General features: G+C 50.4%; 1 protein-coding gene across 1 annotated transcript; it reads left to right on the forward strand.

Moving 5' to 3' along the window:
- Positions 1–16359: 16359 nt before the first annotated feature.
- GPR31 (G protein-coupled receptor 31) lies at positions 16360–17313 on the forward strand (the record flags this gene model as incomplete). The annotated part of the gene is made up of 1 exon (XM_082634098.1): positions 16360–17313. One exon carries the CDS (start codon positions 16360–16362, stop codon positions 17311–17313), a length of 954 nt encoding a protein of 317 aa, XP_082490224.1.
- Positions 17314–20644: the final 3331 nt, after the last annotated feature.

The raw sequence follows: 20644 nt of genomic DNA on the forward strand, positions 1-20644 counted from the left end.
TCGGAGCTGAGCTTTGGGTGCTCACTCAGCTCAGAGCATCTGAACGTGAGGTGCCCTGCCTTACTCAGGAATCTCTCAGCCCTTGGCCCGAGACACAGTGGCACCAGGATTATGCCTTAGGCTGAGGGTCCAGCAGGGGTGCACTCTGTCCAACAGTGCCCAGCATCAGAGCCCAGAGACAGGGGCACCCCAGGCAGTCTTGGGTTTACTTTATTTATTTTAATTTTTTGGAGGCTGGGGAGGCGCCCTCGGTGACTGTCAGCACTGGTGTGACCTGACGCAGGGCTGCGTGCTGTTGAGCACCTGCTTGCGCCCCAAGGATGGGCTGACCTGGCTTAGAAGGCAACAGCCAGACACTCAGTACTGTTGCTGGGAGTGCTGAGTCCTCCTGAGCCTGGGTGCTGGTGCTGGGGGTACTCTGCCTGCAGAGATCCAGCAGACACCCAGAAATGAGGGGAATGTGGGCAGAGAGGCCCGGACTTGAATGTCCGGCCCAAGGCTGCCCCGTCTCCCAGTTCCAAGCAGAGAAGCCAAGTGGAGGGCACTGCATCTCCATGTGGTCCTGAGGCAGATTCCACTGCCTTAAGAGCTCACTCGAGGCCAAGGCATCACCAGGCTCTGAACAGATGGTTGAGCACCTTGTTTTGTTTGCTGCTGATGATGCCCAAAGAAAAATGTGCCAGAAGCCCAAGCCCCTCCGGGGACGGAAGGGCTTCAGGTCCAGCTGGACGCAGGCTTGGGTGTCTGGAGGGCAGCCTCCAGGGCTGCCGAAGCCTCCCAGCTGGATAACATTTTCCTATCTGCCAACCGGCTGCAGGGCCGGCACGTTGGCCCTCCTGGAAGGTTGCCTACAGCATTTGGGCCGTTTCTTTCCTCTTCATCCTTTGAACTTGGGCATGTGCCCAGGTGCCCTGGTACGATGGGGCGGAGAGGCAGGGTCCTCAGGGCTCTTGTCTCTACCTGGGCCGGAGCAGGTGGGGAGGATGAGCGGTGGGTCCCTGCATCATGTCAGTGTTGCTCTGGGAAGGCTGAATTGTGGCAGAAAGCAAGTGATTTAACCTTGGTCTTAGTATTCCATTTGCAAAATGCAACTATTCCTGCTTCATAAGGAATCATTAAGATAGTGTGTTATTAAAAGGGGAAAGGGGTGGGGGAGATAAATTAGGAGTTTGAGATTAACATAGACACACTGCTATATATAAAATAAACAACAAGGACCTATTGTAGAGCACAGGGAAATATACTCAATATTTTATAATAACCTATAAGGGAAAAGAATCTGAAAAAGAGTATATATATATATATATAGAGAGAGAGAGAGAGAGAGAAAGAGAGAGAGGGAATATATATATGTAAAAAAATAAAAGGCTTCGAAATTTTTTTAAAAGACAGTGTGTTATTATAAAACATTGCGAAGGGCTGTACACAGTGGAGTGAGGAGAATGAACGCCCCAGACTAAGGTTAAAATGCAATGGTTTTGTCTATCTGTGAACTCCGGTGGAGTTATTACAAGCCTCGACTGGATTGGATCCAACAGTCGTAAATCTCTTGACCCACCTCCCAGGGCTCAGGAGCAAAGGTGTAATCTTACTACTTGCTCAGAGTAATTAATGAGGGCAAGGTTTTTAAAAATATAATGTATGAAAGTATGTCGCAATCTATTGTTAAAAATTTCCTAAAAATTAAAGATATATCTAAAATAAAATGTTAACTGTAGAAATAGCAAAGTTACAAGCATATAATAATAAGGAGAAAGCGAGCATGGCAGTAATCTAGGCTTATGCTGCCAGACTCACGATCATTGTCTAAAACGAGTGCTCAGTTTACTGGCAGCCCAGGCAATAAAAAAGAACACGGGCTTCCCTGGTGGTGCAGTGGTTGAGAGCCCGCCTGCCGATGCAGAGGACACGGGTTCGTGCCCTGGTCCGGGAAGATCCCACATGCCGCTGAGCGGCTGGGCCCGTGAGCCATGACCGCTGAGCCTGCACGTCCGGAGCCTGTGCTCCGCAACCGGAGAGGCCACAACAGTGAGAGGCCCGTGTACTGCAAAAAAAAAAAAAAAAAAAAAAAAAAAGAACACAGATGGCCTAACAATCATTATCTGATACAAGGAGGCTTGCCAGTGTTTCAAAAGAGAATAATTTTCTAGGTCCTAAGAGAATAGTTTTCGAGGTCCTAAGATGTAAAGGAGTATTCCTGTGGGTCACAGGTGAGGAATGTGGACGAGCCCATGAATGCTGCCTCTGACAGAGGACCGGGTATTTTCTGGCAGGTTGGTCCTGGTGACCATTGACAGTAGCTCAGGGACTTCTGCCGGACGGTGATTCTGTGGACAGGTAGGGCCAGGGGTGCTGCAGGGCCAGGAGGGTGGCTTTCAGTGAGAAAGGTCACTCACTTCCCACTGTGCCCTCCAGGAGCCTGGAAAGTTCTACTCAAGCCCAGGCTTTGGGCCTTAGATGACCCATACCCTCAGCCTCACCCAGAACAGACTAGCACCGCTCCAACAGGGTTTACGTAGTCAGGGAGTAAAGTACACAAACCATTTTACTAGTCAGAGATGATGACAAAATAAATCACCTAGAATGTGAGGGTTAAAAAGGACTAAGGTGTTCGGCAATATTTTCCAGTTTCACATTCAGTTCAAAATCGAAGATGGTGTTTCTTCCCGAGTCCCTTTCCAGGCCCGGGTCGCAGCTTTCCTCCGCATCCCTGAGTCCCCCTCCAGCCTCCTCCAGACCTGCTCTCAGAACCTCCCCCTCCCCCAGCCACAGGGCCCTCTCCAGGCCTCCCTCCTGCCCATCATCTGTGTTCATCTCCCATTTCCCACCTCCCCACGCGCTTCCAACTGCTCCATCAAATTACCTCTGCTCTGGCTCACGGGGCCCAAGCTTCCTGGTTTTCTCTTTCAAATACCAGAATTAAATATTTGACATATCAATCTAATTGCAAAGTATGTCTCCAGGGCTTCGTCTCCGCTCAAGGGCAATTCTCCCCCGTCACGTGCTGTGGGGAGGTGAGGCTCTGCAGGCAGACCAGCTGGGACACATTCACGGGTGGTGCTTCAGCTGCTGGCCTCCAGATGCTCGGCTAAGCGTCTGGGTAAAGCAGCCTGTTGGGGGTAGCGTCTCGTGAGCTGCAGGGGCACCCCCAGCCCAGGCGACGCGGTGGCCCCCCACAGGGCCGTCACCACCACTTTGCTGAGCCCTTGACCAGCCATGAGCCTTCTGCGTGTGTTAGCTCATTTCATCCTCATGGTTGGGGGGCATCTGGGTTTGTCTCTCCCGACCTCTAACCCAGGGGTCCAGCCTGGCGTGGAGCCCGGGCATCAGCATTTTTAAAAACTCCCCAAGTGTTTGAAAGTGTAGCTGGTGTGAGGCTCCCCTGGTTTTAAAATCATGTTATTTCTCTGCTGCTGCAGCGGCTTGCTCCCCCCGGCCTCCAGCCACCCACTGCGGGGGCCCGGCCTCCGCTGCGGACCTCTGCCCCCCCACTCAGCCACGGGCAGACAACACTCATGAGCTCCGGGGGCTCTGGGCCTCAGCTCCCGGCTCTCTCCCGCCAGGCCCCAGACACTCCTCTGCTTCCAGCATCACCTCCCTCGGTCGCCAGCCCCTGTGGGTTTTGCTTCTGCCAAAGCTTCCAGCCCCTCTCTCCTTGGTCCCTGGTGCTTCATGACCCAACAACAATCTTCCAAAGTGCCAGAGTCACATGCTGCCTCCCCTGCTCACAAACAACCAGCCATGGTCCTTTTCTTTCAGGGTGAAATCCAGCGCCTTAGCCTGGTTTACAGCACCCTCCAGGATTTGGTCCTCTCTCGTCCTTGTCCCCCGCCATCCCTTTTCTCCCCGAGAAATAATATACACTTCCCCCAATACAAGTTTATGTGTGTATTACTTATAAATATAATCATCTCCGCATCTAAGCGGGTATTGCTGGCTTTATTAAAATTCCTTTCCTCCTCCACTGCTGGCCTACTTTAGTGCTCAAAGTTCCCCTTAGATGTCTTTCCTTAGGGGAAGTCTTTTAAAACTGCCCTAACCTCCCCCAGGCAGCAGCCTGGCTGGCTCAGGTGCCCTTCCATGGCTTCCCCAGAGGGTTCTGCCCTTTCTTCCTCGCCGGCCCTTGAGGCTCCTTCCGGGAAAACAATCTGTCCCCTTGTCTGTTCCCTCCCCAGCGTGAGGGTGGCAACGTGGGCAGATCCCACAGCTGGAGGAAGCTGGGTCTGGAGCAGCAGTCGGTTAGTTTCCCTCTTTGTCCTTTCCTCCCGCCGGGGCTCAGCACCCTGGAGGGGCAGCAGGTGGGAGAGGAGTGCGTGTCCAGGGGTGCCGTGGGGACCGGGCGGACGGTGCCGCATCACCCGGGCTGCGGGAGCGGGCACGACGGGTGCACGGCGCCCCCTGGCGGGTGGGGCGGGCGGAACAGGGCGCGCGGGCGGGCGGTCCTCTGCCCGTCATTCACCTGAGTTCCCGGGGCGATGCTCCAGCCACAGGTGATGCTCCTGCCCACCTTCCTCCGGCTCCGTGACCCGCTTGTTATTTCTGTTAGAACATCAGTCCGACTCTCAGTGCAGTGCTCCTTCACCTCTTCTCCCCGAGTTCCTTACAAAAATAAAACAAAAAACCACAAGCCTCCCCACCAGGCTGCTTTGGGAGGGAAAGCCTCTTATCTAGGAATTCAAAAGCAGGTCATTCTCTTTCGAGGCTCCACCCATGTCTGCCCTTGGGATGTTTTCACGTTGTATGGAGCAGCCCTTAATTAGAGACTAGTTCCTTTCTTCCAATCTCCAGTCCTGTGGGGTTTCTGTTTCCCTCCACCTACCGCCCTGGAATGTGATCAGGGACCCGAGTGGAGATTTTAACCTGTGGCCATGAGATCCACAAGGATTCACTGGTGGACACACACAGGGAAACACGCATTCCATCGATGAAATTCTGAGGCAAGGGAAACGTCCTTAAAGAAACCAGGTTTGGGAGGGTTTACATTTAATGTAGGTCTGTGGGAGGTTCCAAGGACGTGGGGAACCCCAGGGCCACCATTTGAAGGTCTTTGCCCCCAGCCCCTCCCCTCTGCTCTCTCTCCTGAGCCCCCTCGCTGTCCCACCTGCCCCTCCAGCTCTGCATCAGAGTCTCCTGGAAGGCAGTCTTTTTTTTTTTTTTTTTTTGATTTACAACGTTGTGTTAGTTTCAGGTGTACAGTAAAGTAATTCAGGTATATATACATATATACGTTTGTTTCCTAAGTCTGTGAGTCTGTTTCTGCTTTGTAAATAAGTTCGTTTGTATTATTGTTTAGAGTCCATATATATGTGATATCAGATGAGATTTGCCTTTCTCTGTCTGATTTACTTCACTTAGTATGATCATCTCTAGGTCCACCCATGTTGCTGCAAATGGCATTATTTCATTCTTTTTTTTTTTTATGGCTGAGTAACATTCCTTTGTATATATATAACCACATCTCCTAGAAGACAGTCTTGATCTCTGCTGTGCCAGCAACCTGTCCTGAGGCTTAATCCTAGCCATTTAGCTTCCTTTCTTGACCCTACAAATTCCAAGCAGGCTTGTTTTGCCTTGAACAATCTTGTCACACAAGGAAGTTATATAGTAAGCAAATTCAAATGTATCATCCATTTATTCCACAAGTACTTATTAAGCACTTGTTAAGTACCATTGTTCTAGGTCTGGTGGACACAGCAGTGAACAGAACAGGAAGGTGTCGCTCTCCAGACGTTTCTTCTCTGTCACGAATGATAAGCCCCTGGGGGAAGGCGCTGTGAGGACCAGTGAAGTGACATGGGGTGTCAGGACAGCTGTCCCTGCAGCGCGGGAGGGGAGCCGCTCTCCCATGCTGGGTGCGTGTGTCCAGCTCTGTGACGAGGTCCTGAGGGAGAGGATCACAAGGTGCCCAGGAGAAGAGAGCCAAGTCGGGTCACGGGAGCCTCCAGTAGCCAGAGACAGCCTGGGGGCAGGGTGTCTGTAGTGTGTGTGTGTGTGTGTGTGTGTGTGTGTCTGCAGTGTGTCTGTGTGTCTCTTCCTTTCTTATAAGGAGACCCATATATTGGATTAAGGGTGCACCCTTTTCCAGTATGATCTCATCTGAGCAGACTGCAGATTACTTCTACAATTATCCTACTTCCAAAGAAGGTCACATTCTGAGGTTCTGGGAAGGATATGAATTTGCTGGGGACATTATTTCACCCAGTACAGAACCCACTGGAGAGCACTGATCAGAGGACTGACGTAATATGATAATTGTAAAAGGCTCACTGGCTGTGGGTGGAGAAGACACCGTGCAAGGCTGGGACAGAGTTGATTAGGAAACTACTGATTCGATGGGGCAAGAAACGGCATGGCTGACACCAAGGTGGACTGGTGGCTGTGGAGGGGTGAAAGTGGTCTAATCTGGCATATGCTTTAAGGCAGAGTCTACAGGATGGATGATGTAGAGGCAGGGAGCAAGGAAAACTCCAGAAGTCTGGCTTAACAAGAACTGAGACTGAAGTGGCCCCTTAGACGGGGAAGGCTGGCAATGGGGCAAGGCCACAGGGTGAAAAATCAGGAGTCTGGTTTTGAGTCTGTTAGTTTTGATATGTTATTAGACATTCAGGTGGTTTTGTTGAGGGGGTACCACACAGAAAGAGATAGACTCGGAAGTTATCACCATATAGATGAGATTTAAAGTCATGGCACAGCAAGAGAGACCAACTCTGAGTGAGTGGAGATGGAGGAAAGCAAAGATCTGGGGTCTGAATCCTTGCATTTTCCAGGCTTTAAACATCAGCAGGAGGGGCTGGGGAAAAGTGACCAGTGAGATAAATGACGGCGCTGAGAGGGACACCACAGAGCCCCGACGGAGAAAGTGTTCCAAGAGACCGGGCGCGCCACGTCCACGGCTGTCCATGCGATGGCCGGCATTGGTTTGGCAACGATGAGGTCTCTGGTGTTCACGACCAGAGCAGCACAGGGGAGTTTGGGATGAAGACGGGAACCTAGTGGCTCAAAGAGAAAAGAGAAGTGTCGACAGTGGGTGTTTCCAACTCTTCCCAGAGGGCTTCTCTGGAAAAGAGACACTGGCCCAAGCGTGGCCTTGGGGTCAAGGGTCATTATGTTGCTGAAAGTGGGGTCCAGCTGCTTGCTGCTCAAAAGCCAGTAACGCTTGCTTTATTTTGGATGTCAGGAACCAGCGGGGAGGGTAGACCCCTGTCAAAGACTGGCTCCCCCACCCAGACCATCAGTGGGTGAGAGATTTTAAAAGGGGAGTTTCAGGGGTATAAAGGTGGAGGGAGGGGGCTACATCCAGAAATGGCACAGTCAGCCCTGACGGTCATCTTGAAATTGGTCGTGCGGTGCTCTGATCAGCAACATCTTGATTGTTTTAGGTACAGTTAATCTTCAGTTCCAGGGTCGGTTTGTTCCCATTTCCTTGAGGCCAGTTCTTGGAATTGTGGCGGTTTATGTCGTGGCTACAGACCAGTCATCATGTAGTTGACTTCTTCCACCTGGTAGGGGTTTCAGTATCTATTAAGAAGCTCAAGGGACATGGTTCAGAATATTATCTATAGCCCTTGAGAAGGAACTAAAGGTCCCTGACTTTGGTTAATGACCAAACTATTATTATGTAGTCCTACTGAGCTGCTTTACTTTGCTTCTGCATTTTCTCACTTTTCTAATTAAACTTATTCTTAAGCTAAAGTTTTCTCACAGACAAAAGTCAGGTGGAGGACATGGGGGGCACAGACCATAGGTCCTGCTCCATTTCAATTACACGGTTGAAATCTGTGGGAGTTGGGAAAGAAAGGGCATTAAGATGATTCTAGTTTAAATTCTTCCTGTGATATTGACAAGAAAAGCAAGACTAGTCAGTAAGATTAGTGACTTGGCCTGGGTCACATACCCCAGGTACTAGAAAAAATGGTACTAGAACCTGGCTTCATAACGCCTGGTTGAGGTGTTAGCTACTAAAAGGGCAGATAGTGATAATAATTTCAAATGCTCTTCAACTGAGGCAGATGCTCTTAAGTTTTGGGAAGTTTTTCCTGAATTGTAACATAAAGACAGAAAAGGTATATGTGTACAGTTTGATAAATTTTCGCACACTGAACACACCCACGTAACCAGCACCTAGAACAAGAAACAGATGACCACCAGTACGGACCCCTGGCGACCCATTCCCATCACTTCCTCCAAGGCAACAGCTCCCCAAACCATAGATTCCTTTTATGCACTTATATGTGTCTCTCTCAAGTTTTTATTATAGAAGTATCTTGTTCATATAAGTCCTTCAAGCAGTACAGCAGTGACGATGGTCATAAGTAAAAGTTCATTCACAATAAATATTTACCATGCTTCCAATGAACCAGGAGCTGTACAAGTTTTGGTTTTCAATGAATGTTAACTGGCAAAATGTCAAGGGCATGGTCACAGGGTGGGAAGATCTTTGGGGGCCAGGAAAAGACTTCCACATTCACTTAATCATGCTGTTTTCCCTGTCTCCCTCCCTCAGGCTTGGTAGATGGGGTCCTTTTTCTATCGACCACCTGGGGTGTGGGTCTTACAGATGGGACTGAGGGGTAATCAAAATAGGGAAAATTCTATTATGGGTTCAGAGCTTGCTTGGACGCCACCAAAATCCTAGATTTAAACATCATAATGAATCCAGCTTCCTCCCAATCCTATCAGAGGAGGGCATGCAAGAGAAGAGCCTCCGGCCACAAAGAGCAGGCCTGTGCACTTGAAGGTGAGGTTAGAAGGATGCTGTAAATGGTGGGCGCTTGTGAGGTCCACGTAACGTATGGGAGAAAGCCCCAAGGGCGTGGGCTTCAGCATGGAGCCGATGTGGAAGGCGACCCTGGATCAGCACTGCCCCGGCGCATGGATGCACCTCTGAGTCGGTTTTCTGACCACGAAGTCCAAAATGCATGTGGTCAGTGACCAGGGCGCACTGAGCCATCCTGAAGCCTTTCCATGTCTGAGGAGGCCCGGGGTCTCATAGAGAACGCAAGCCACGGAGAGAACTGAGCCCGATGAGAACTTATCAAAAGGAAGTTGAACATGGAAAAGACACAGTTGGAGGAGGAATGTGCTTTCTCATTTTGGAAAACAACGATCATTGTCACCAGAGAAGTGCTCCCTGCATTTTCCTTATTGCTCAGGTGCCCTTATCTGGACAGTCGCCTCCTTTCCCAGCCCTGACGCCCAGGCGGGCACTTAGCCTGACATCCTGGAAGCCCATGCGACCATCTCAAATTGACAGGAAAATGTTAAATTGTTGCTCAAATTCAGAAGGTATAAATCGCTCACCTGGACAATGCAGCCTAAATACCCTTCCTCAAGTCTGCAGGGCCCTCCCCGTGTGCACATCACTGAAATCCTCCCCAAACCTGCCCTTCGTTTTATGCGCCTGAAGACAGTCAGGGGAAGAACTTAATTAATTACACTTCATTTTTACAAAATTTACCAGCACATGTGGCTGGAGGATAAAAATAAATAATGAACAAGTGAACACGTCAGACCGAAAAAGAGAAATGCCTTCTAGGCTACATACAATGAATTACTGTTATTCTTGGTTTGCTAGTTAGAAAATCTGCAATGGTTCCCTTTTGCTTGATACAACTTAGCCAACATCTTCAGCTGTTGTGTCGTGCAGTTTTCATATAGTTACGTGAAGCAGTTTATTGGCCCTGAGCGGTTATAACAGTGCCTGTAATCTAGTAGATAGCAGGGAAACATTAAACAGTAATCAAGAGAGGTAATAACACATTGGAGCCCGAGGCGCTGAGTAAAAAGATTCTTCAGTGAGGCTCCTGCTTTGAGATGCTAGACAGTTCTCTCGGGTTAAGGCCTGAAGTCCACAGGCGTGGCCCACGGGCCCTGGAAGAGGGGGTGAGACCCTGGGGGCAGCATTCAGCCTTCCTGGAGGGTGGGTCCAACCTGCTGTCTGCTTTAAACATGGCTTCAACGAATAATAAAGATTCATTTTGGAAACTCAACTGTTTTTATGTAGAAATAATGTATTTTGAGGCCCCACTAAGGTGCATCCCCAGGAGACCCCGGGAGGCCCACCCGACGAGCCTACCACCTCTGAGCCCTCAGGTGTATCGTTGATGGGCCACCAAGCCCTTGGCCTGTGTGGGTCTCATGGAAAGAACCCCCGCCAGGGCGTCCATACCCTGGACGGGCTCCTGAGCCCTGGCCCTGCCCCTGAGGGGATGACCCCCTTCGTGAGGAGAGCAGGCTGCATCGCTAGGTGACCAGCATGCCGGCTTCTGGTCCCAAACCCTTCAACTGGGCTCTGCAGCTGCCAAAGGAAGACCCCAGACTCGCCTCGGACCAGACGAGAGAGGGTTCCCGCGTCCACACCAAGCTGGCTGGGGGACGGGCCTGTGGAAGTCACACCCACAGCTGGACGGTGGCCCCTGGCGAGCCGGCACCCCAGGACCCGCCCTGCACGAAGCACTGTGTCCAGGGCTGCTAGGAGCGGTGGGCGGACACCCTGTCCAGTCTGCCTCCTCTGTTCCTGCCCGGGTGGTCCTGCTCCCACCCACTGCCAATCCAGAGAACAGGCAGAGGCCTAGTGTGTGCTGGGTGGTCGCCACACAGGGTCAATAGGGCAAACAATGTCTGTGACAAACGTTACCGAAGGGTGAAAGCCTAGCTCTGGTGCACCCCTAGCTGGGGGGAGACGTCCGACTGAACGCAGCCCAAACGCCGAAGAGCCAAGGGTCTCCATCACTCCAGGCGGAGGGACGCCAGGGCCGTAAGACTGATCAAGAGGGTCTGCAGGGACACAAAGGGCTGTAACGTGCTCCACTAAGCGAGTCTGAAGTGGCGTGGGCCCAGAGGAGGGCGCAGAATCCTGCCGGGGGGAAGGGACACAGGGCAGGAAAGTGGGCTTTGAGAGCTGGGCGGCAGACATCTTTTGGGCAAAATTAAATTCTTTTTTATTCAGAAAAATTCAGAATGTATTGTGCTGCTCCTTCTGTGCTGAGACTACAAATACTTATAATTCTTAGAATACGTCCCAGATTTAAGCGATTTATATCCCCGTGAGGAGGACCAATGAGCACACGCGTTTGTAAACAGCGACATGATACGTAATTCAGTACGATGTGTACTTGAGAGGCAGCGGGGGCAGGGGAGAAGGAGAAGCATCCCAAGGCAGCCAGGCGCAGGGAGGGGCCCAGCGCCTGGAAAGGGCAGCCGGGGACGTGCAACCACAGCCCAGGCCCAGCTGTGGACCGCCCGGCGGTCCCATGCTGGGAGGGCCGCCCACCTCTCTCAGCCTTGGTCAGCGGCTTCCCCACAGACTCTCAGAAGTCCCCAGAGCCAGGCCACGGCCTGGGCCAGAGTCCTGTCCTTCCTCTTCCCGAGGGGCCTCTGCTCTCTCCCACGTGGGCTGACTCTGCAGGAGACTTGCTGACTCTTCACTCTCTCATCTGATTTTCACCTCCGGCCTGGGAGGGGGACCTTACAGAAAGGAGCTATGTCATTTCCAGGAAAAGAGGTCATTTCAGAGAAAGAGGCTGGAAGCAGTCCCAGAGGTTGGAAGTCCCTGGCTGGGGCAGTGTGCAGGGGTCCTGGGCACCAGTCTGAGTTTATGGTCCATGTCAAGGAAATTTAGCAACCTCAGAATATTGCTAGGATGTGAATAGCACCAAAGGAAGGAATGAGTGCTTCTTGCCTAAGAAATCACCTTGAGCATCATTTATTGTTGCAGAAAAAATTTTAATCTTACAAAGGTAAAATTTCAGCAAAAGTTGAATAATTGTACTTAATTATTTTTTTACATCTTTATTGGAGTCTAATTGCTTTACAATGGTGTGTTAGTTTCTGCTTTATAACAAAGTGAATCAGTTATACATATACAAATGTCCCCATATCTCTTCCCTCTTGCGTCTCCCTCCCTCCCACCCTCCCTGTCCCACCCCTCTAGGTGGTCACAAAGCACGGAGCTGATCTCCCTGTGCTCTGCGGCTGCTTCCCACTAGCTATCTATTTTACGTTTGGTAGTGTATACATGTCCGTGCCACTCTCTCGCTTTGTCATAGCTTACCCTTCCCCCTCCCCATATCCTCAAGTCCATTCTCTAGTAGGTCTGTACTTAAACTCCAACACGGTGTGCAAATGCACTTCCTAGTTAAAAAAAAAAAAAGCCCTTTAATTTTTTTCTTCATTTTTTTTCACTACAGGTGTAAATGAACTGAGTCTCAAACTCAAAATGATGAAAATCCCCTACCTAGGCCTTCCTGAGTGGGTACACAAGAGGCAGACGAGGACAGACGTTAAGGTGGCCGCACAGGACTGGTCTTCAAAGGTGTCTTTTTAGTTTCATTGCTCCTGGAGAAATCAACTTGTATCAAAAGACGGCATTCCTTATACTTTTTGTGAACCTGAGAATGTGTAGTTATTTATTCATTCGTTTATTCAAGAAATCAGTGGGGACTTCCCTGGTGGCGCAGTGGTTGAGAATCTGCCTGCCAATGCAGGGGACACGGGTTCAAGCCCTGGTCCGGGAAGATCCCACATGCCGCGGAGCAGCTAAGCCCGTGCGCCACAACTACTGAGCCTGCGCTCTAGAGCCCGAGATTCACAACTGCTGAGCCCACATGCCACATCTACTGAGCCCGCGCACCTACAGCCCATGCTCCACAACGAGAGAAGCCACCGCAATGAGAAGCCCGCGCACCGCAACGAAGAGCACCCCCCACTCACCACAGCTAGAGAAAGCCCGCGAGCAGCAACGAAGACCCAACGCAGCCCAAAATTAATTAATTCATTCATTTTAAAAAAGAACTCGGTAGATCACTGCCACACACCCAGTCCTGCTTTGCCCCTAGGGGTGGAGCTGCGTCTGATCCAGGTGACACACCTGGGTCACCCAGGAGTGGTGAGTGAGCAGTGATGACGGCAGTGCTATTTTCGAAGGCTGGTCCCCGAAGGCCCTCTTGAGAAGTGACAGGTGAAGCGAGTCCTTGAAGGGAAGTGAGGGCAGGAGCGTCTGCGTGTGGGGGGAGACACGCACGACGGCGCCTAGAGGTTGAAGAGGTTTTTGTGACTTTCTCTTGCAAGAATAAGTAAAAGTATCCAAGAGCATTTTGTAAATTAGATACTACCACGTAGTCTCAGGTTACAAAAATTAAAACAATCTCATCTTGATGCAGAATTAGAAAGTTGAAAGTTCAGTGGAAGGGAATAAGTAGTAAAGAAATAAAGTCAAATATGTAGAATATGATGAATTTGCTTTTGAATATTTTGTACTTTTGTTTAAAATTTTTCCTTCTGTTGCATCATGGGAAATCACAGACGCCCTTCTGTGGAGCTAGAACCAGCGAGTAGAGGCGGTCCATGGGGGACAGGCTCCCAGCGGGCGGGGTCGGCGTGGGGTGCGGCCAGCTGAGTGCCACCCACTGTCCCGGCCAGGATCCCTGCAGGAGGCAGGTTTCAGCAGTGCCTTCATGCCGCTGTTGAAATTTCCATGTTGTAAATGAAACGAAGGTCACTGGGAGCCGTGCCACGGCGAGGAAAGGCAGGGAAATCGTTGCTAAGTCTTTGTTTATGTCACTAGCTATCACTTTATGAAAGATTCTAAGACATGGAACTTGTGTCTAAGGTATAGGAGGGCTTTGCGTGTGTTTGATTTTAATTTTTGTTGTTTGTTTTTAGTAAATAGGTGTAAAGTTGACAAAGAAGATCTTACGTTCCTTTGGTGTTCTTTCTAGATCTATTAGGCCAGGAATCCGGGGAAGAAAAATAATTTGAGGGGACCTGCCGAGGAGGCACTGAGAGTGGATTCTCCAAGGACGGGACCCTGCGTCCACGGGCGCCAGGCCCTACCCCCTGACCCAGACTTGCACCCCTGGGACTGTGTCACAACCCGGCAGAGCTGCAGCCCTGTTGCTCTGTCAGTGACCTGAGACATACCCCTCCAGCCTGGTTTCGCTGGGCTCGCCCCAGGTCTCTTCAGCTCTGGGAACTTGTACTCGGCCCACCGAAGTGTGAGTTTCAGGGACAGGCCCTCCTCTTCCTGTTTCTCAGGCTTGTGGTTACGAAGAGCCGGCCGCTCCCCAAGCTGTGACACTGGACGGGCAGCCCCCTTGTGGGTGAGTGGGTGGTAGATTCCCACAGGGCTTGGATGTGAGGGAAATTTTGAAAGAGAATCACAGTTTACTGACCAAGTATTCTTCATTTATTGACATCGAACAAAAAGTGAAACCAATTGGAGTGAGAACAGAGAAGTTTTCTTAATAGGAAGAGTATTGAAGAAATAGAATGGTTTTTGAAAATGGAGTTTCTAAGGATAAAAAGATTTAACAAGATCCCTAAGGGAAAAGCTCGAATATTATAACTTTAAAAGAGAGGAAGTAAAGGACAATTCAGTCTTTCAGAAGTAAGGAAAATACACCAGGGTGCTGAGAAAGACAAGCAGAATTTTCAAAAATTCTGTAACTTTGATTTTCTATTTTTAAAAAGGAAAATGTGTAATTATTAATGTTTATGTTACCTATTGAGCTAGAATATTTATAATTTAGAAAGTCTTTGGTGGACTGTGGACAGAAATCTGCAATTAAGGGGTAGCTTTTAACGTCTCTCAAGTTATCAATGTGTTAAGAGAAAGGATTTAATCCGTTTCTTCCCTGCATTTGTGTAACTCCCGTCCCTGAAAAGATGAGTGAGTGCCAGCTTTTCTGGTGTTACCGTGCGTGTGCTATGGCATCCCTGGAGGTGAGACACGTGGTCCCCAGCCAACCCTCACCTGGAACAAACGCATCCTTTTGTGCCCCCAAGGAACCCTTTATAACAGGCATGCAGTTCATGGGAGGTGTCACTAGAGGCACCAGTCGGGACGTTTCTGCAGCTCTGGACGCTTGGACGACTCTCCAAATGCACCTTCTTAGGAAACACGAGGCCGGTGAACCTGAGTGACACAGAGATGGGGGAACGTGTGGGCTGGTGGCCCAGCTGGAAAGGAAAACCCTGATAAAATTAAAGCAAGAAGGACTACAAGTCAAATGACCCGAAATGTCATGCAAATCAATAGTCGTGGTGGGCTTCATGAGACATAGACTTTTCATGCACACAGGAGTGAGGCTGCTGCCAGCAGGGAAGTGGTGGGCAGCGTGGTCAGGACCCTGGGCTCTGGTGCAAGCTGGGCTGGGGGGACCTTGCTTCTGCCGCTGACTGCCCTGTGACCTGGAGCGAGTGACCTAACCTCTCTGAACTGCCACGCCTTCATCCATAAAATAGAGCTTTCCCAATGCAGCCAAAAATAAATAAATACATTTATTAAAAAAATAGAGCTTAAAATTGTACCTACTGCACCTCGTGTTGCTCGGCTCATTGCAATAACACAGGAGAGCACATGACGCGTGGAAAACATGCAGCGAACTAGTAATTCTCACTGTTGAGACCCCTTGGAGCTTCCAAGTTAGGTCTCAGAAACGAAGACATCGAAGAACCGTGGAACTGCAGTTGGGTGCGAAATTGTATTACCACATTGGGAGAGAAAAAAAGTTTTGTTAAAAGTCTAAGCATCGTTTTGTTAAAAGTCTAAGCATCAGACAGGTTAATAATGACTGCAGCAAATGTATCTGGCACCTGAGATGTCCCAGATACAGTGCACAGTGCTGTACCTGTAAGAGTATCTCACATACAAGGACCCCGCAGGCAGGTATTATCATATCCACCCCCACATTGCTGCTAAGTGGAGAGACCAGATAGAACCAGAGTCCATTTGATTCCAAAGCCCAAACCAGGCTGAGCAGGGACTTCCCTGGGAGTCCAGCGGTTAGGACTCTGAGCTTCCACTTCAGGGGGCACGGGTTCCATCCCTGGTCAGGGAAGCCTCCTCAGCAGAAAATCAAATCTAACAAAACGAAAGGACAGGTGAAAATGGGCAACTACAAAATGGCCAGGCCCTCCCCCACCCATACCCTCTTCGAGGGGAACGCGGGACCAGATCTACCGGAAAACAATGCAAACTAGAGAACAATCTATTTGTTTCCGTCATTATTTTAACTTTATAGACAGCAAGTCTTCCCAAACTTCCCAAGCCCCTTCAGTGACAGCTGTGGATGAAGAGCCATGCACACGCAGAGACTCTCGGGACACTAGGGCTTCCATTTAATGCCAGATGTGGGAAGTGAAACACAACTTCCCCGCTTTCAGGGCAAAACAAAACTGCAAGGGGTTTTTTCCCTCTGCCTCTGATCCTCTTTCCACAGACAAATTTTAGTTTGCCTTTGGCTTTATCCGGATGCTGGTCAGTGTGCTTTCTGTCCTTCTGCGGGAAAGAGAGCAACCTCGGGCCTGCGTCCCTGCCCTCCGCTGCGTCAGGCTTGGCCGCGGCGGGGACTCGGCCCCATGCTGCCACCCAACTGCTCGGTGGCGCACAGCTATGCGGTGGAGGTGACCACAGCCTTGCTGCTGCTGCTGGAGTGTGCCCTGGGCACGCTGGGCAATGCCGTGGCGCTCTGGACTTTCTTCTTCCGTCTGAAGGTGTGGAAGCCCTACGCCGTGTACCTGTTCAACCTGGTCCTAGCAGACCTCCTGCTGGCCGCCTGCCTGCCCTTTCACGCCGCCTTCTACCTGCGGCACAAGACCTGGGGCCTGGGACGTACGTCTTGCCAAGGGATGCTCTTCCTGCGGTCCCTGGGCCGTGGGGCAGGTCTCGCCTTCCTCACCGCCGTGGCCCTGGACCGCTACCTCCGGGTGGTCCACTCGCGGCTCAAGGTCAACCTTCTATCCCTGCGGGCAGCCTGGGGGATCTCGGTCCTGGTCTGGCTCATGATGGCAGCCCTCACCCACCCAAGTGTGCTCCTCTCTGAGGCCGAGTGCCCCAGTTCTGAGCCCAGGACGGAGTCCTCCTTCAGCCTGATCTGGCAGGAAGCCCTCTTCTTCCTCCAGTTTATCCTTGCCTTCGGCCTCATCCTGTTCTGCAGTGCCGGCCTCATCAGGACTCTCCAGAAGCGGCTCCGAGACCCACACAAGCAGCCCAAGCTGCAGAGGGCCCAGGCGCTGGTGGCCGTGGTTGGGGTGCTGTTCACGCTGTGCTTTCTGCCCAGCTTCCTGGCCCGCATCCTGCTGGCCATCTTCCAAGGGGCGCTCAGCTGCGGGGTCCTGAGCTCCATGGTCCATGCCGCTGACGTGACCGGCAGCCTCACCTACCTGCAGGGCATGCTGAACCCCGTGGTGCACTGCTTCTCGAACCCCACCTTCAGACGCTCCTACCGCAAGCTCCTGTACACCCTCACCCTCAGGGCCCGAAAGCAGGAAGCAGAGGCTCCGGGCTGTGAGCTCAGAGATTCTTACTCCTGAGGATGTCCAGCTCCCTACCTCGCGTCCACGACAACTACCCGGGGAACGCTGAGCAGTCACGATGGTTAGTTAAGATTCCGCACTACAAACTTGAACGCAACTTCAGCAGGTGTCACTGTTGTTTACCAGGATTTCCTTCAGCTATTTTGTGTCGCAGAGCAGTTCATCAAAATGAGCAATCAGAGCCTCCTTGATGCAATTCCGATGCACATTCAATCACTAAATGACTACGACACATTCATAGCTGGGAAAAGATGCTGTGGTGGACCGGTGACGCAGAAGGTGGTGGAAAGCGGCATTGCAGATGCGGTCCTGACTCTGTTTGGCGTTGGCAAGTCACTTTATCCTTCTGTGCTTGAATGCAGAAAATGCAAAAACTCTAGGCTCTTTTCCTAACTATTGCACAGACTTGTGGTAACTGACATGGGGAACTGGAGCTTTGGGTCTAAAAACAGGTTCCACAAGGTATAAGTGTCCTGAGCTCAGTTCTACTTAGCTCACAACTGATTGGTAAACTTGAGCTTCACTTGCACAGGTTACACGTTACATCCAAGACAACATAGTCAGTGCCCTCGTTTATTATAAGGAATACTTTCCTACTAAACTTCTCAAAATTGCTTCTAGTACTTTCTTTTTAAGTTTGAATGTCTGAATGCTTTTGGAACTCAATCTGCTTCCCCTGCTCTAAAAAAATCACTGTACTTTAAGCCTCCTGGGAGAAACACACAGTATGAGATACCAATTTGCATGTGAAATGGTGATTTTCACCCAATGGCAACTCCTGAGGACAGCAGCTAGGGACCAGCCCGGGTGCAAGGCCACTGCAGGGAAGGTGGGCACAGCCCCTGGACACCAACAATGGCGCAACTTTCCCTCTCACTCTTCTTAAATTATGTCCCAAATTTGTAGCTCATGCTGGTGACAAAGGATTTAGAAAGTCAGCTTCCTATCTGCCTTATCTCTCACTCTCTGTTCAAGGCGGTTGTGCTCTCCCTCAAAGGGACTCACCAAAATGCTTAGAAGAGGCCTGGGGTCTGCGTGTAATACAGGGTCCCATGCAGCCCACACCGGGCAGCCTCACCTGGAGCTGCACCTGTACTGCCCCCAGGGAGAGACCTCTGCTTTTCCCAGGAGGTAGTCCTATGATCGCTGTAATATTTAAGGTTAAAACTGCATTAGGCAATAGAAAAGGGCAAATTTACACCGTCTCCCGGAGCTGTTTGCCTCCCAGGTAGGTTCCTTACCAGAACCAGACTTGAAATGCGGGGGTGACCCCACTATTGTGCTTCTGAAGGCTGTAGACCCTGTTGACACCAGAAGTATAATGTGCCCAGTGGTCCCAGGGGAGCGAGGCTCCCATCAGCAACCTTGTGCTGTTTTCTTGGGTTTTATTTCCTCCTTAGTGAACAGAATTTCAAAGGGCTTAGAAGGGAAATGTGACCAGATGAGATGCAAAGCGGTCGAATAAAATTCTCTGATGGGAACATTCTATGCTGTGTTTCTTCCCTTTCAAAGAAAAGAAATGTCTCCATTTTTCTTGCTTTGATCTTACTGCATATACAATTTTAAATGCTGCTTTTAAAAAAATCCAACATTTAATATAAATATTTTCCATATTATGATGAATTCCCCATAAGCATGACTGATGACCTAATCATCTTCCCAGAAGCTGTTTCTTAACCATTTTCCTGCTGATGACATTTAGATGCTTTACTCCCTACACAAGTCAATTCCACACCCTGAAAGCATGTACCCATCAGGCGCCCTTAGGTGGGGTGAAGCCAGCTCATGTGGTTGCCTAGACAGGCCTGCTGGTGAACACTGGTCACGAATGCTTCCCACACACGGTCGGTCCTGCCTGGCTCCCTCCATGATGCTACAGCCAGCGGCTCTGCCTGGCGAAACGGAGAGATCTCCTCACAGCATTACTGCCTCTCGGGCTCTTGCTGACCTTCTCCTGGACTCGCTGTGGGATCTGGGAGCTTTTGAAAGCCCCACGTCTTGGCTAACCCCGGGGTGGCCTGACTCGGTTGGTCTGGGAGACATGGGTAGCTTCAGAGGCCCCTCATTAATCCCATTACTGTGCAGCCAGGGCTGAGAGTCCCTGGGTTACTGGCCACGGTCAGGGCCTTTGGGTCAGCTTCCTGCTCGGTCACTTCCCTGCTCTGTGACCTGGGACAATTCACCGAACCACTCTGAACTTTCCTCTTCTGTAAAATGGGGATAATAACAACAGACCGTACGGGATTATCGTGGAGACAAAATAATACATAAAACTCTGCTGGGCACAGAGCCTGGCACACGACAATATTCAGTGGGTGTTACTTTGCTGTTTCCAAGTGATAGGTTTATTCTCTGATCCTTGTTTACGTCTCCAACAGTCTGTGGGCCCTTTGCAGACACAGCTTTTCGCCGGTACACCCTCAACACAGAGCCTCGTGAACTGGGTGTTGAGCAGTTCTGCTAAGTCAAAGCTTTATTACTATTCTTTCTTTCTAGTAACTCTTTTCTGCATATTTTCTAAGGATTCTGTGAAAAGGACAATGTTTTGTAGTGGAAGCTTCAGGATCCTCTGAACACCCATCTCTGAGGATGTTTTTGTCACCCTGTCCTGTCACTCCCGTCAAAGACACCAGCTCTGCACTCAGACAGTTGTCTTCTTTAAAGACATAGAGTAACAAGGTCATCTTCTCCAAATTATTTTCTCTGAGAGAGGAAAAGACTCAAAATGAAAGTGTGATTAAGCAGTACATGATGGGCCTCAGAACCACAACTATTTTGCTACCAGTAGCAGATTTTGGTTTCTTTTCCCGTGTGACTCGCTTCTTGTAATACAGCAGGTACCCAGCCTTGGCTGCGAGGCTTGCAAATCTCAGCACTGTCTTAATCCTGACATATTCAGGAGCCCAGATTTTCATCTGAGTGATGCATTTCTTTCTCTATTCAGATAATGCCATCACTGTTTCAAAATCCTGGTCATCTTCACCTTTCTCTTTCCAAAATCCAGCAGGTAACTGAGCCCTCCCTGAACACATCCTGCAGGTGCCGGTGTGCTGTCTGGGACACTCCAGTCTCTGTCCTGGGAATCCCTACCCGCCACTCAGGTCCAGCCTCTGGGACCTATCTCTGACATGCCCCAGCCAGACGCCAGCATAGCGCCTGACTCAACCCAGCCCAAAGGCCTCCCGTGGGCCTCACGTCTGCTCTCCCCTCCCCGTCAGCTCCTTGCACGGGGCCTGGCACACAGTAGATGCTTAATAAATCTGTGGAATAAATACATAAACAAATCAACCAGATCTAAAGTTAAAAAGTTCACTTTATCCACTATTCA

This window comes from Mesoplodon mirus, assembly GCF_964341445.2.
Source record: "Mesoplodon mirus genome assembly, chromosome: 10".
Taxonomy (NCBI): domain Eukaryota; kingdom Metazoa; phylum Chordata; class Mammalia; order Artiodactyla; family Ziphiidae; genus Mesoplodon; species Mesoplodon mirus.